Here is a 12,935-nt window from a genome sequence, read left to right as displayed (position 1 = left end):
TTTTAGGGGAGAGAGGGGTGGTCTTGGCATCAGGCTTGCTGGGACAGAGCTGTGAAGGCCAGAATACTAAACACCTTGGCCCTGGGCTCTAAGAAGACATCTGCCCACAAGCTGCCACTCCCCTTTCAGTGGCAGTGACAGCTCATTCATTGATAGGCAGGGTGAGCAGCTTCCCAGACTCCAAGGGGGGAATTCCAGGCCCCTGATACCTTCATTCTGATCCTCTCCCTGAGGGGATGCTAGATAGGTGGATCCTCTGGGACTGGAACCATGTCATATTGCTTCATGGGTCACACCAGGGAGTGCTTCAAGGGAGTTGTATTAGTTTCCTGTGGTTGCTGTGACAAATTGACACAAACTGAGTGGTCTAGAATAACAGAAATTTATTCCCTCATGGTGCTGGAAGCCAGAAGTCCATAATCAGTTTCATTGGGCCAAAATCAAAGTGTTGGCAGGGCTGCACTCGCTGCAGAGGTTCTGGAGAATCCAGAACTCTTCCAGATTCTGGTGGCTACCGGCTTTCCTTGGTTCATGGCTGTATCACTCCAACCTCTTCATGTTTTCACACCATCTTCTCTGTTTATGTGCAGTCTCCTTTTCTGTGTCAGGACTTTGCTGTTCTAAGGACACTTGTGTTTGCATCTAGGTACTACCCAGATACTCCAAAATAATCTCCCAATCTCAAGACTTAAATCATACCCCCCAAAGACCCTTCCTTATTCTTTTTTAAAGATTTTATTTATTCATAAGAGGCAGAGACATAAGCAGAGGGAGAAGCAGGCTCCCTGAGCCTGATGTGGGACTCAATCTCAGGATCATGACCCAACTAAAAGCAGATGCTCAACCATTGAGCCACCCAGGCGTCCACCTTGTTCCTTACTAAGTAACAGTTACAGGTTCCAGGGATTAGGGACTGATTTCTTTGGGTGGTCATCATCTGGCCTCCTATAGGAGACTTCTTATTTCCCTTTCAGGGAGAAGAGAATCCATTAAGTTCTCTCCTACTGGGCAAAGTCCTATAATATTTGAGTCTTCTCAGTTACCCTGTTATTGGGAAGCTTGTTATTCCACCTCACAGTTTGGGAAACTGGAGTTTTCAGAGTGGTTCATCACATGGCTGATAATTGGTAGGGCTGGATTGGAACCTAAGTCAATTGGGTCCCACAGTGTGCTTCAGCTTCTCTTGGGCCTTTGGATCAGTAAGTTGCAGAGTCTTGGCACCTGGGATCCCCTGATGTCAGCTTTACCCAGCCCCCTTGTGGAGGCTCCGAGACGTGGAGGGATTTGCCCACAGGCTCAGCAGTGGGCTTGTAAGATTCATCATCTGGACTTGACTTTCTCAGGCCAGGGCATTGATGTAGCTTAAACTTATCAATGGCAAGGCTAGCCCCCATCCAGCCTTTCCTTCCTGGGCCACTTTGCTGAACAGCTCCCAAGTTAGCATCTTTCTCAGAGGCGCCTGTCCAGCTGGGGGAAGGAGGAGACTATGTTAGGGGCTTCTGGGACTCTAAACTCTTCCTGGAGCACAGGACCATGATCTCCCTGTTTTCTCTCCCAAAGGAAGAGGCAGGGTTTCAGCCAGACCCAAAGCCCTTAAGGCTGCAAGGCGAAAGCCAGTGGTTAGGGTCATGGTTTGGCCTCCAGATCCAGGCCAATCCCAGACAGCCCCAGGACCAAAGCCTTCCTAGTGCAAAGGGTATGCTCAGGCTTCCTTCATTTTTAGGGGCAAACCAGGACTTCCCCAGGATGGGATGCCCGATATGTCTCCATGCTGTGGCTCATGAGGCCTCCTCTGTTGCCTCTATACTAGGCTTTGCTGGTGCCCAAACCCCAGCTCTTTTTGACTTTGTCAAATGAGGATAATGCTTACTGCCACCTGGGCTGTGGTAAGAACAATTAAATGAAGTTACCCTTTGCATCAGGTACCTGGCATGGGCAGGCATCTGGCTAATATGAGCTGATCTTTTTTTCCTGGGTCCTCCCTACTTACCTGCACAGTACTACCCAGGACTTTTAGCTGTGCTGGACTCTCATTGCTGGGCCGTTCGCATCCCCAGTGCTTTGTGGTAGAAGTGATGTTTTTATTTATTTTGTTAAAAGCTTTTATTTATTTATTCATGAGCGACACACACAGAGAGAGGCAGAGACCCAGGCAGAGGGAGAAGCAGGCTCCACGCAGGGAGCCCAACACAGGACCCAATCCCGGGACCCCAGGATCACGTCCTGGGCCAAAGGCAGGCGCTAAACCGCTAGCCACCCAGGGATCCCCAGAAGTGATGTTTTTAAATTAATTAAATCTCTACATCCAACTTGCGGCTTGAACTTACCAAGCTGAGATCACATGCTCCTCTGACTGAGCCAGCCAGGTACCCCTAGAAATGATTTCTTTCTTTCTTTTTTTTTTTTTTGATTAAGACTTTATTTATTTGATGGAAAGAACCAGAGAAGTGCAAGTGGGGGGGGGGGGGGTAATGGCAGAGGAAGAAGCAGGCTCCCCACTGAGTAGGGAGCCAGACGTCGGGCTCCATCCCAGGACCCTGGGATCATGACCTAAGCAGAAGGTAGACGCTTAACCAACTGAGCCAACCAGGCGTCCCCAGAAGTGATTTCTTACCCAGTTATAGCACTATGTGTTCAACTCTTTCACTGCCCTGCTTACACTCGTGTGTGGTCTTTCCCTGTTTCCCCATCCCCCCTAGCAGTTTGTGAGCTTGTCTGGGGGTAGAGACCAAGTCTGGTTCATTTCTCTGTCCTTGTTGTCAGGCTTATTATAGTCAGGGTCTGACTTAGCAGCTGCCTGGTAAACCTTTGTTGGATGAATAAGTAGGAGCCCCTCTCCTCTTTGATCCCATTCCCCCTCAGTCTCTTTTTCCCCTCCACTCAAGGGCAGGAGGTTGCTGTGTGCCCTTTTTTAGAACTTCTCTTCTGTCCAGTGTGGACCTGTAGCCATAGTTGCAGCTTCCTTGCTGGTGACCCCTGGCTGGGAGATGGCTGTCCCTGCAGGGCAGGGATGGACTGGGGGGAACTGGCTGAAGTGTGCTATTCCATAGCCTCTAGGGCAGGAGAGGCACATGCTGGAATATTGTGCACAAACAATGGTCTCTGTGCTGTCCATGGAAGCCCATTAAGGGTTTTCAGGTGCCTTTGTTATCTTTGGAAAGCCAGCCACACCTTCCTGGGGTGTGGGCCCTAATGGTGGAGCTGCTGGGCATTCCCTTGTCACCGCCCCCCTTCATCCCCTACTGTCCAGCCACCCTTGTGGGACTTGCTGCGGGCCCCTCAGTTGCATGTGGTCTCCATCTGTGCTAGTCTTACCCCTTCTGTGACTGATGACCTGTTATTTACCAAGCCTTTTCAGGCCCTGAAGCTCCTCTGAGCTTGACCGCTCCATCAAGTAGGTCACCTATCTTCTATTTGATAGGAAGCTGAGGTTTGGAGAGTTCAAGTAGCTTACCTGAAATCACAGGGCAAGTGGGTGACAGCTGGGATTGGCATGCAGAGCCTCCGTACCTAGTACTTCCTACTCTGCTGGAAATTTCACTCATCTGAGCTGGGGAAAAGTGGCCTGCAGAGAAGTGATTCCCCTGTCTAGTCAGCATTAGCCCAGATCCTGTAAATCCTGGGGCAGGGTGATATCCCAGAGGAGCAGGCTTGGGATTTCTGGTCCCTAGCCTGGATGCTGGATAAGCTTGGCTTCTTCCTGTGGCCAGGAGAGGGCGTAAGGGGCCTAGGAAAGGTCTGCTGCTTCTGGTTTTGTTTTGAAATGGAAAATATGTTTTAAGTGACCCGTGGACATTATTATTTTTTTATAGACTTAATTTTTTAGAGCGGTTTTAGGTTCACAGCAAAACTGAACAAGAGTTCCCATATTGGGGTGCCTGGGTGGCTCAGTCAGTTAAGCCTCTGCCCTCGGCTCAGGCCATGATCAGGGTTCCCTGCTCTGCTGGGATTTGGCTTCTCCCTCTGCTGCTCCCCCCGCCCCCTGCTTGTGTGTGTGCACGCACGCTCTCTCTCAAATCTTTTTTTAAGATTTTATTTATTCATGAAAGAGGCAGAGGGAGAAGCAGGCTCCCTGCAGGGAGCCTGATGTGGGACTTGATCCCCGGACCCCGGGATCATGCCCTAAGCTGAAGGCAGACACTCAACCACTGACCCACCCAGACGTCCCATAAATAAAATCTTTTTTTTTTTTTTTAAGAGTTCCCAGGCAGCCCGGGTGGCTCAGCGGTTTAGCGCCACCTTCAGCCCAGGGCGTGATCCTGGAGACCCAGGATCGAGTCCCCCATCAGGTTCCGTGCATGGAGTCTGCTTCTCCCTCTGCCTGTGTCTCTGCCTCTCTGCCCCCCTCTTCCCATCTCTCATGAATAAGTAAATAAAATCTTTTAAAAGAAAAAAAGAGTTCCCATATTGAACAGGGAGTTCCCACATAACCCCTGCCCCAAACATTCATAGTCTCCCCCATTATTAATATCCCCTACCAGAGTGGTGCATTTATTACAATCAGTGTTCATGTAGGACACATCATAATCACCTGAAGTCCACAGTTCACATTAGGGTTCACTCTTGGTGTTGTACATTCTGTGGGCTTGGATAAATGTATAATGACGTGTAACCACCATTGAAGTACCATACGGGGACACCTGGGTGGCTCAGCGGTTGAGCATCTGCCTTTGGCTCGGGGCATGATCCTGGAGTTCTAGGATCGAGTTCCGCATCGGGCTCCTTGCATGGAGTTTGCTTCTCCCCCTGCCTGTGTCTCTTCCTTTCTGAGTGTGTGTCTCTCATAAATAAATGGATAAAATCTTTTTAAAAAATACCATACAGAGGGTGCCTGGATGGCTCAGTCATTTAAGCATCTGCCTTTGGCTCAGATCATGATCCTGGGGTCTGTGATCGAGGCCCACATTGGGGCTCCCTGCTCAGTGAGGTGTCTGCTTCTCCCTCTCCCCCCCCCCACTTGCACATGAGCTCTTTCTCTCAAATAAATAAATATTTTTTAAAAACTATCATACAGAGTAGTTTCACTGCCCTAAACATCTTTTTTTTCTGCTGCTTCATCTCTTCATTATTTTTTAAAGATATTATTTATTCATGAGAGTGAGAGAGAGGCAGAGACATAAGCAGAGAGAGAAGCAGACTCCCTGCAGGGAGCCTGATGTGGGACTTGATCTCAGGACCCCGGGATCACAACCTGAGCCGAAGGCACACTCTCAACCACTGAGCCACCCAGACATCCCTCTTCATTATTTTTTAAATCTGAAGATCCACATTTGTATAGGCTTACTACACCTGAACCTTTGGGTATACACCTGGTGTGTATACTGTGTGTTATATAACACCTCTGGTGGGGTCTGTGGCAGTACCTCATAACTCAGAACACCTGAATGTTTCTGCATGATAATGTTTGAATATACACCTTCAAGTGGGATAAATAGGTTCTCACCAGCTCAGATCAGGTTATGATGGCAAATGAATTAGGAGACTTTTGGTTTTCAAAGCTTTTGGAGTTCTGGAATTTTGGACAAGGGATTGCATACCTCTCATGAAAGAAGGTCAAATAAAACCATCTATAATACCAACTTTTAAGGATAGTTTGTCGTATGGTCTTTGCAAGTTTTGTGTGTTTATATTCATATACATAAATGTGTATACTTTAAATGCGTTCAGTTATAAGTGAGATGTGATGTTTGCGTTTTGCTTTATACAATATATCTTGGCATTCCCTAGCTATACGTAGGGCTTGGGATCCAGGTTCTAGCCAGTTATTCCCTCCTCAACGGCTTCCCTATTCTAAGTGGCTAAAGGGTCACTTAAACTCTTTGAGATACAGCCAAGTTCTTTCCCTGCCCCATCCCCAGGTAGCCAGGTCTGGGCCTTTGGCTGCCTGTGGGAGCCCAGTATTGGATTCCCAGCATGGTCACCAGGGTCAGACAGCAGATGAGACCCTTCTGGGATCAAGTCTCGTACTCACACAATGACTACTTTCCTAAAAGAAAAGGTCTCCTCCTCCACATGCATGGAGTGTCGAGCAAGGCTGGGAACTTGACCCTGACCAGTGTCCTTTCAGCCAGTTAGCCAGGCCCTTTGGGAACTGGAGGGCAGGGCCCTAGGGAGGGGGTACAGGCCTTTCCTGTTGCTGACCCCCGCCTCTTCCTCCAGCAGGAGCACTGGTTTGAAAAGGCCCTGAGAGACAAGAAGGGCTTCATCATCAAGCAAATGAAGGAGGACGGCGCCTGTCTCTTCCGGGCTGTAGGTGAGTCTCTGCCTCAGCCTTCAAGGGGCCTAGGGCTGCCCCTGAGCTGTTTCTAGTGTTTATTAGGAGTAATCTCTGAGACTGCTGAGGATTGAGCTTACTGGTGATTCAGGGACTCCGGGCCCCAGCCTCAAGTTAGTATCTGGCCTCTATCCTTTGGTCATAAGGCAGTGCAGTGGTGTGAAAGTAATAATAATAACCATAATAGTGATAAAAATAATGTTACTTAGGGACAGATTGTATTATCAGACACCAAAGGAAACCTTTTTTCATTCTTCCCCAAGGTAGGTAAAAGTAGGGACTATTGTGGTTTCCATTTGTCAGAAGAGACAAATAGCTTAGAACAGAGAAGTGACTTGCCCAGGGTAAGATAGTAGAATTGGAAGTCTCTGGGTTGGGTTAGTCTGAGGCCCATGTTCTTAACCACAATACACTGCTGTCACCCTGGGATCATAGAATTTTTTAAAACTTACACAAAAGAAGAATAGTGAATTCTCGTGTACACCCATTATTCATCTTCAAAATAATCATCAACACATGGCCAGCCTTGTTTCATCACTACCCTGCCCACTCTTTTTCACTCTCCTGAAACAGCATTTTTAAAGCAAAACCCCAACATTGAATCTTTTTGTTTGTAAACATTTATGTACATTTCTCTGACAGATAAGAATTCTTTCTTTCCTAACATAACCGGTGTCATTATTCTACCTAACAACATTCATAATTTCTTCATACCATCTACTATCCAGCTGGAGTGACATCTTTTGAGGCCTCTCTGGCTCTGAATCTATGACCCAGGCAGTTTGAAGGCCTTGTGCTAGCATCCAGGGGAACTTTGGTAATGTGATTTGATCCTTCCACTGGGGCTGTGGTATCTCTCAGGGAAAAGGGCCCTCTGATAGGAGCCTTGAGGTAGGAGTCAGAAACCCTGTCTTCTAGTTCTGGCCGTGATTCAAAAACTTCCATTTTTCCAAAAATCTGTTAAATGGTATTGATTATGAAGGGCTCCTTGAATCTTTACAAGGTCTGCTATTCTCTCACCATGTGGCTAGCCCCCATGTCTACTGGTGGGCTGGACTGACTTAGGCTCCACTCCTGACTGTGCCACTGATTCTTGGTATGAACCTGGACAAAAGCTCTTTTTCCCTGAGCCTGTTTTTGAAGCTGTAACGGAGGCCAAAGACCCAGAGTTGTGACAATTAAATGAGATTACTTCAGTAAATTCCTTCAGTGCCTCTGACACCTAGTAGACCCCCAGGGAATAGGATAGCAGATGGTAAAGTCTGAATACTGTTTACACTAGTGTCTCAAAACCACAAATGTTTTGTCAAATGGGTGGAAGAAGTTGAGTGGGGTGGGTGCTTGCCTCTTCGTTCTGCCAAGCAGAAGAGTTGAGTTCAGGCAGTAGATTCTGCCAGTCTGGGAAAATCCCACTCCTGCTTGTGGTTCAAGCCTGTGTTCTCCCTGGGATGTTTCCTAGAGAAAGAACTGGGTTTTGGGGCATCTTGGGCCAAAGGAAAGCAAAGAAAGAATAGGTAAGGGCCTGTTAGGTGCTAGGCCCTGTGCTGAACCCTCAGGATGGATATGGGGGCGAATGGGGCTGCTGGTAGACTGAAAGGAAGAGAATACAGCCAGGCACCTGGGTCTAGGGTGGTTTTTGAGACAGATGTTAGGGCTGGCAAGGACCTGGCTTGTGCAGTAACCCATATCAACAGCAAAGTTTCATGTGTGTCCGTCCAGCTGACCTCCTCAAACACCCTCTGACACCCCCCACCCCCCGCCTCTTCGGGCCTTCCAGTAAAGGGCCTGAGCTTACAGGAAGAGGTGACCGTGGCAGGTTGAAGGCCTTTCCTTATCAGCACTCTGGCTACCCATTTCCCCCAACTGGGCTGCCCTTGGCTTTTCTCTGTAAAACCTCAGAAGCCCCATGGTCACCCCCTGGAAGTGCGTGGCCCCTGGGTCTCTAGTCCTCATCTGGAGGTTTCCCTGAGGCAGAGTGCACAGGACATGTGCCTGGGAAGGGGACTTTGTCCTCAGGCTTTCTACTGCCCCTCTGCTTCCAGCCTAGCTTGTACTGGGCTCCAGATGAGGAGGCCTACAGGTTCTAGCTTCCTGCCACGTGTTTCATAGTGGAAGAAGCACATAACTGAAGGCTGGAGCTGGAGGGGGAATTACACACAGGCTGCTCTGTTGTTCCCTGACCTTGTTTGCTGGCATTCAGCTGGGTGCTTCAGATTCATCTGCAAAATTGGGATTATTATTCTATGAGATGGGAGAAGATTCAGGCTCAGGAAAGGGAAATGATATGCTCAGGGTCATTAGTGGCAGAGCTGGCATGAGAACCCACAGGTGTCCAAAGGACATGTTCTTTCTATGACCCTGGGAAAGCCCTAGCTTCTCAGCTTAGCTATTGACTGGCTGGGTGACCTCAGCTATATTCCTTGACCTCTCTGGGCCTTACTTCCTCCATTTAGGAGCCTGTGGTCCTCTACTGTTGGGAATCCTGAGGCAGGTGGCTTTCTACCCTCAGATTTGCCTCTGAGGTGTGGGTGTCTCTAGTGTGAACCAGTGTTCACTGCTCTTTCCCAGCACCCCTTGTTGGGGACTTGTGAGCATCAGTGAAGGCTTGGATGGATGGAGTGGAAGTAGGAGTCTGAGTTCTTGAGGTATCCTGTGGCCCACCCTGCCCCTTCTAGGCTCAGATAACCTCCTCCTGGAAACATGAGTCTGCCGCTCTCTTGCCCTCTCCCCATATAACTTTTACTCAGCAAAAACCTCTGGCCCTGGCCTTTGTAGGCAAAGTGAAGGCCACACATGCGTCTCTCTGGGCCATGGGAAGCAGCTGGAGCTGTGTATGTTACAATGATGGGGCCCAGAACATTAGCCTGGACCATCAGCATTGGAAGGATGGATTTTCAATTAATTTTGACTGTTTTATAAATGGGAAAACTGAGCCCTTACGAGAAAGCCAGGACCCTATTCTGGTCACATAGCCAGCGTCAGAACACCGGTTTGAGGTTGAACTAGGCCAGGAGGAGAAGATTCCCCTGGACTATTATGTACACCAGTTTCCATTGGGCTCTTTTGCCCTGCTTCCTTAGTTTTCCCATCTTTGCCATGGGAATCCTTGAGTAGAGGAGTGGGCATCTCAGAGACCAAGCTATTAAGAGGACTGAGTTGTGTTTCCTCTCACCGAGGGTGTCTCCCCCCACTGAAGGTGTGCCATTTGGGGTCGTGGGCCAGGTGTACACCGCAGCTCCTTGACAGACAAGTGAGGCCTTTTTCCTGGCTCATCTCAGTGAGGCCAGGATTCCCACTGGGCCAGGAAGCAAGTGGGGAACAGATCAAGTTCCTGTCTCCTCCTGCTGCTGTGTGTACACACATTTGTGTGGTTTGTTTTTAGATTCCCTGCAGACACCAGGCTTCCTTTTCTGTCCTCAGCAGAACTTGCTGTGGCTCTTCTAGCAGGCAGGCAGGCAGCAACCTGGTGGGGAGGCAGTTCCCAGGTGCCTCTAAAACAAATGGTAGGGCCCTGTACTTAATTAAACACCTTTAGATAGTCCAGGCTTTCCTGTCTTGCTTCTCCACATAACTCTGGCAAATAGTGGCTATTTTAGGGAGCCTGAGGAGGAGGGATTACAGTGGTTTGGAGGACCTTCCCCCAGGCAGTAGGGGAAGGAGGTTGAGGCAAGTCTGTTAGAGCTATCAGCTATTTCTCCCTTCCATGGCAAAGGGTAGGAAGGAGGTGGCGGTGTTGTTTTGTACAGCTTTGTCTCTCATCCAGCCTTTAGTCTTTCTTGGTTAGCAGCAAGGGTAGTTAGTTATTGAATGGGATAGGTCTCTGTAGTTGTGAGGGTGGTATGGGTATTTGGCTCAGGGAACATCTTTGGCAGGATCTGCTGGCTTTCTGTGTGTGTGTGTGTGTGTGTGTGTGCACGCGCATGTGTATTTCTATGCTGGTGTCTCAGCGTGCTCAGAGAAAGGACAGATGTGAGGTATGGGGAGGTAAGATTTATGCTGACCTCTCTAAATTCTGCCCACTCCCAGGCCTTTCCTGGGTTCCAGCTGGTTCCTACTTGTGCAGGTAGGGAAACTGAGGCAGGCAGAATCAAGCCTTTCTCTAGGCAGGCAGATGGCTAAGGGGACAGCTAGATTGGTACACTGGAGCATCAGTGTTTGAAGTCACCAGTTAAACTCTTTGAGAGCCTGGCCTTACCTTCACCCTCCCTAGATGTGTGACCTTGGGCCAACTGTGCCATATTTCTCAATCTCATCCCTCCTGTGTAAAGTAGAGCTTTTTTGGGTCAAGATAGGATAAGTTGGAATGTGAAAAGGCCTTGGTGGAATCAATTCTGCTATCGTCCTGAGGATTTCTGAGCCCTCTTTGGGTTGGGGATAGAGGTGAGGTAGTGGGGGACCCCCTTCAGCTGGACTCTGGGAGGGGAGAGCAGGTGCGGATTGCCCACAAGTGCAGCGTCAGCAAGAAGAGGAGTTTCGGTTTCTATCAAAACAAGGTCTCTGAATTCCCCTACCTCTGCAGGTCCATTGGGCCCTTTTCCCCACCTTGGCCCCCACAGGGAAGTCCAGCTTAGCCCCTTGTCCCCAGTGCCAACTCACTGAGGGGAGGAGAGCTTTCTGGAGGACAAAGGTGGGGCTAGCAAAGTCAGACAAGCACTGCCTCAATGGGGAGGACTTGCTGTGTTTTATCCCTGCCTTGGATGGTTATCCCACCTTAATATCATTGAAAAGATCCTTTTCTCTCTCATTGGGGATGTATTCTTACTCGGTTTCCTTGGTGTTTAGATACACATTTTCTTCCGCATTTATGATCCCAAAACTCTAGGGTATATCTTAGAATCAGTGAGGTGGGTGGTGCCGCTGCTTCCCACCACCCAACAGAAGCTGTCTTTTAAACACATGTACAGTACCATCTGTCAGTGCATCTCAGGATTGAGGAAAGAAAGGGTATTTTACAGGTGGGTGGAGAAAGTCACTTAAGGACCCCGTTTTGTGTGAAGCCTAGACTCCTGGTTTAATGTTAATGTGATTGCTGAAGATTTGAACTATGGACACAGAATGGAGACCTATGGATCTTTGGATTCAGGAAAGGTAGTGAGCAGGACCTGCTGGTATGAGGAGGGACACCCTAGACTCCTTGTCCGGGGCTTTCCTCTGGCTGAGGAAGTGCAGCAGAGATGAGGAAGGACATAATAAGTGGTTCCGGTGACATTCTGATTGACTTGGGGAGGGTTAGCTACCTGAAAGAGTCCTTGTCCACTCAGGACAGAGGGAGCCCCTGGGTTCATTTCTTGAACACATGGTACACCTTAGGCATCCAGCAAACCCTACCCCTGGTCTCAACAGCCCCCTGTGAAAGGGAGAGGAGTTATTCTCCCCACTTTATGGATGAAGACGTTATGGCCTAGAGAGCTCGAAGCTCCAGTGCCACACAGCTAGGAGTCAGCAAAGCCTTTCTGCTAGGCAATGGGGCTAATGGCAAGGGATAGGGAGTGGTTGGGGTGCTTTGTTAGCTTCCTGCAGCTCCCTTCCCTGTTCTAGTCTCCCCTTTCTGCCATTTTCTTGGCATCTGGCACCTCAGGTAGAACCATCTCTCAGGAAATGCCTGTTGATCCTTTCTGAGGAACCTCTCAGCCACCTCCTTGAGCTTGGCAGGCCAACCCCTATTTAACCCCTTTGCTGCCATCTCAGTTCCTGTTTACTGCAGCTGCTGGCAGTACTGCCTCCTCAGCACCCCAAGCTCCTTCTACATAAATAGCCCTAGGCAGCCACAGCGGGCTCTGTGGTCCTAGCTTCTAAGAAAGGCAGCAGCAGGGGGGCCCCAGCCTCTGCGCAGGGCACGTGACTAGCTGGAAGTGCTGTTGTGGGGGGGGGGGAGAGTGTGGCCACAGAACCCACATCCTTGTTTACATGGTGAAGGGGCTACCCCTTCCTGCCTTCACAACTCCCCTCCCCCTCCCGTCTCTGCACCTCCGTGAGAGGCCGAGAGAGGCCGAGGCCGTGAGATAGGCATGGGCCCCATTGCCCCATTTTCTATCTCAGAGTAGCCTTTTTCTCCTTATCTCATAGATTCCTCCAGGGAGGGAGGGGGGAGGGCAGTGAAGGCATTCTTCTGACGATTATTCAAAGGTAGACTGGGGGTCATGGAACAACACTGGGGTGTTCCCTCTGGAACCCTGCCCCTGCCCCAGGGAAATTCTCTCTTTGTTTTAGCCAGTGGACATCAGGCTGTGCCTTGTCTTCAAGCCCACTTTAATTTCCCAGGGAGAAGGCTCCCTGGCTCCCCCAGCCTGTCCATCCACACAACAGGCTGTTTCCCATTTCCCGAACTGTATTGGGCCTTCAGCTGCAGTGGACTTGGCTGTGACCTGCTCTCGGCACTCAGTGGGAGTCAGAGTGGTTAGGCAGAGGAAGCCTGCACACACCTTCGATAAATCTGGTGATAGAAGTGCTCTGGAGGGTGGGAGGGGTGGAAAACTATATAAAGTATACATGGGTTTCTGACAAATAGGCAGCCGAGAATGGTGGAAAAAATGCCCTGAGGGATCCCTGGGTGGCGCAGCGGTTTGGCGCCTGCCTTTGGCCCAGGGCACGATCCTGGAGACCCGGGATCGAATCCCACGTCGGGCTCCCGGTGCATGGACCCTGCTTCTCCCTCAGCCTG

The 12,935-nt window shown here is 49.6% G+C and overlaps 1 protein-coding gene across 5 annotated transcripts in view; it reads left to right on the top strand.

Annotated features, from left to right (window-relative positions):
- OTUD5 (OTU deubiquitinase 5) overlaps positions 1–12,935 on the top strand; it is a 28,156-nt gene that overhangs the window by 6,069 nt on the left and 9,152 nt on the right. For 4 of the 5 annotated variants that reach the window (XM_041740953.1, XM_041740954.1, XM_041740950.1 and 1 more), the window contains exon 2: positions 6,160–6,253. In XM_041740953.1, the coding sequence (XP_041596887.1) occupies positions 6,160–6,253 (94 nt within the window). The remainder of the gene's footprint in view (positions 1–6,159; positions 6,254–12,935) is intronic. The other variant, XM_041740952.1, reaches the window with a different exon arrangement.

Source organism: Vulpes lagopus, chromosome X (assembly GCF_018345385.1).
Source record: "Vulpes lagopus strain Blue_001 chromosome X, ASM1834538v1, whole genome shotgun sequence".
NCBI classification, from domain to species: Eukaryota; Metazoa; Chordata; class Mammalia; order Carnivora; family Canidae; genus Vulpes; species Vulpes lagopus.
This window is presented reverse-complemented; position numbering and strand designations above follow the sequence as displayed.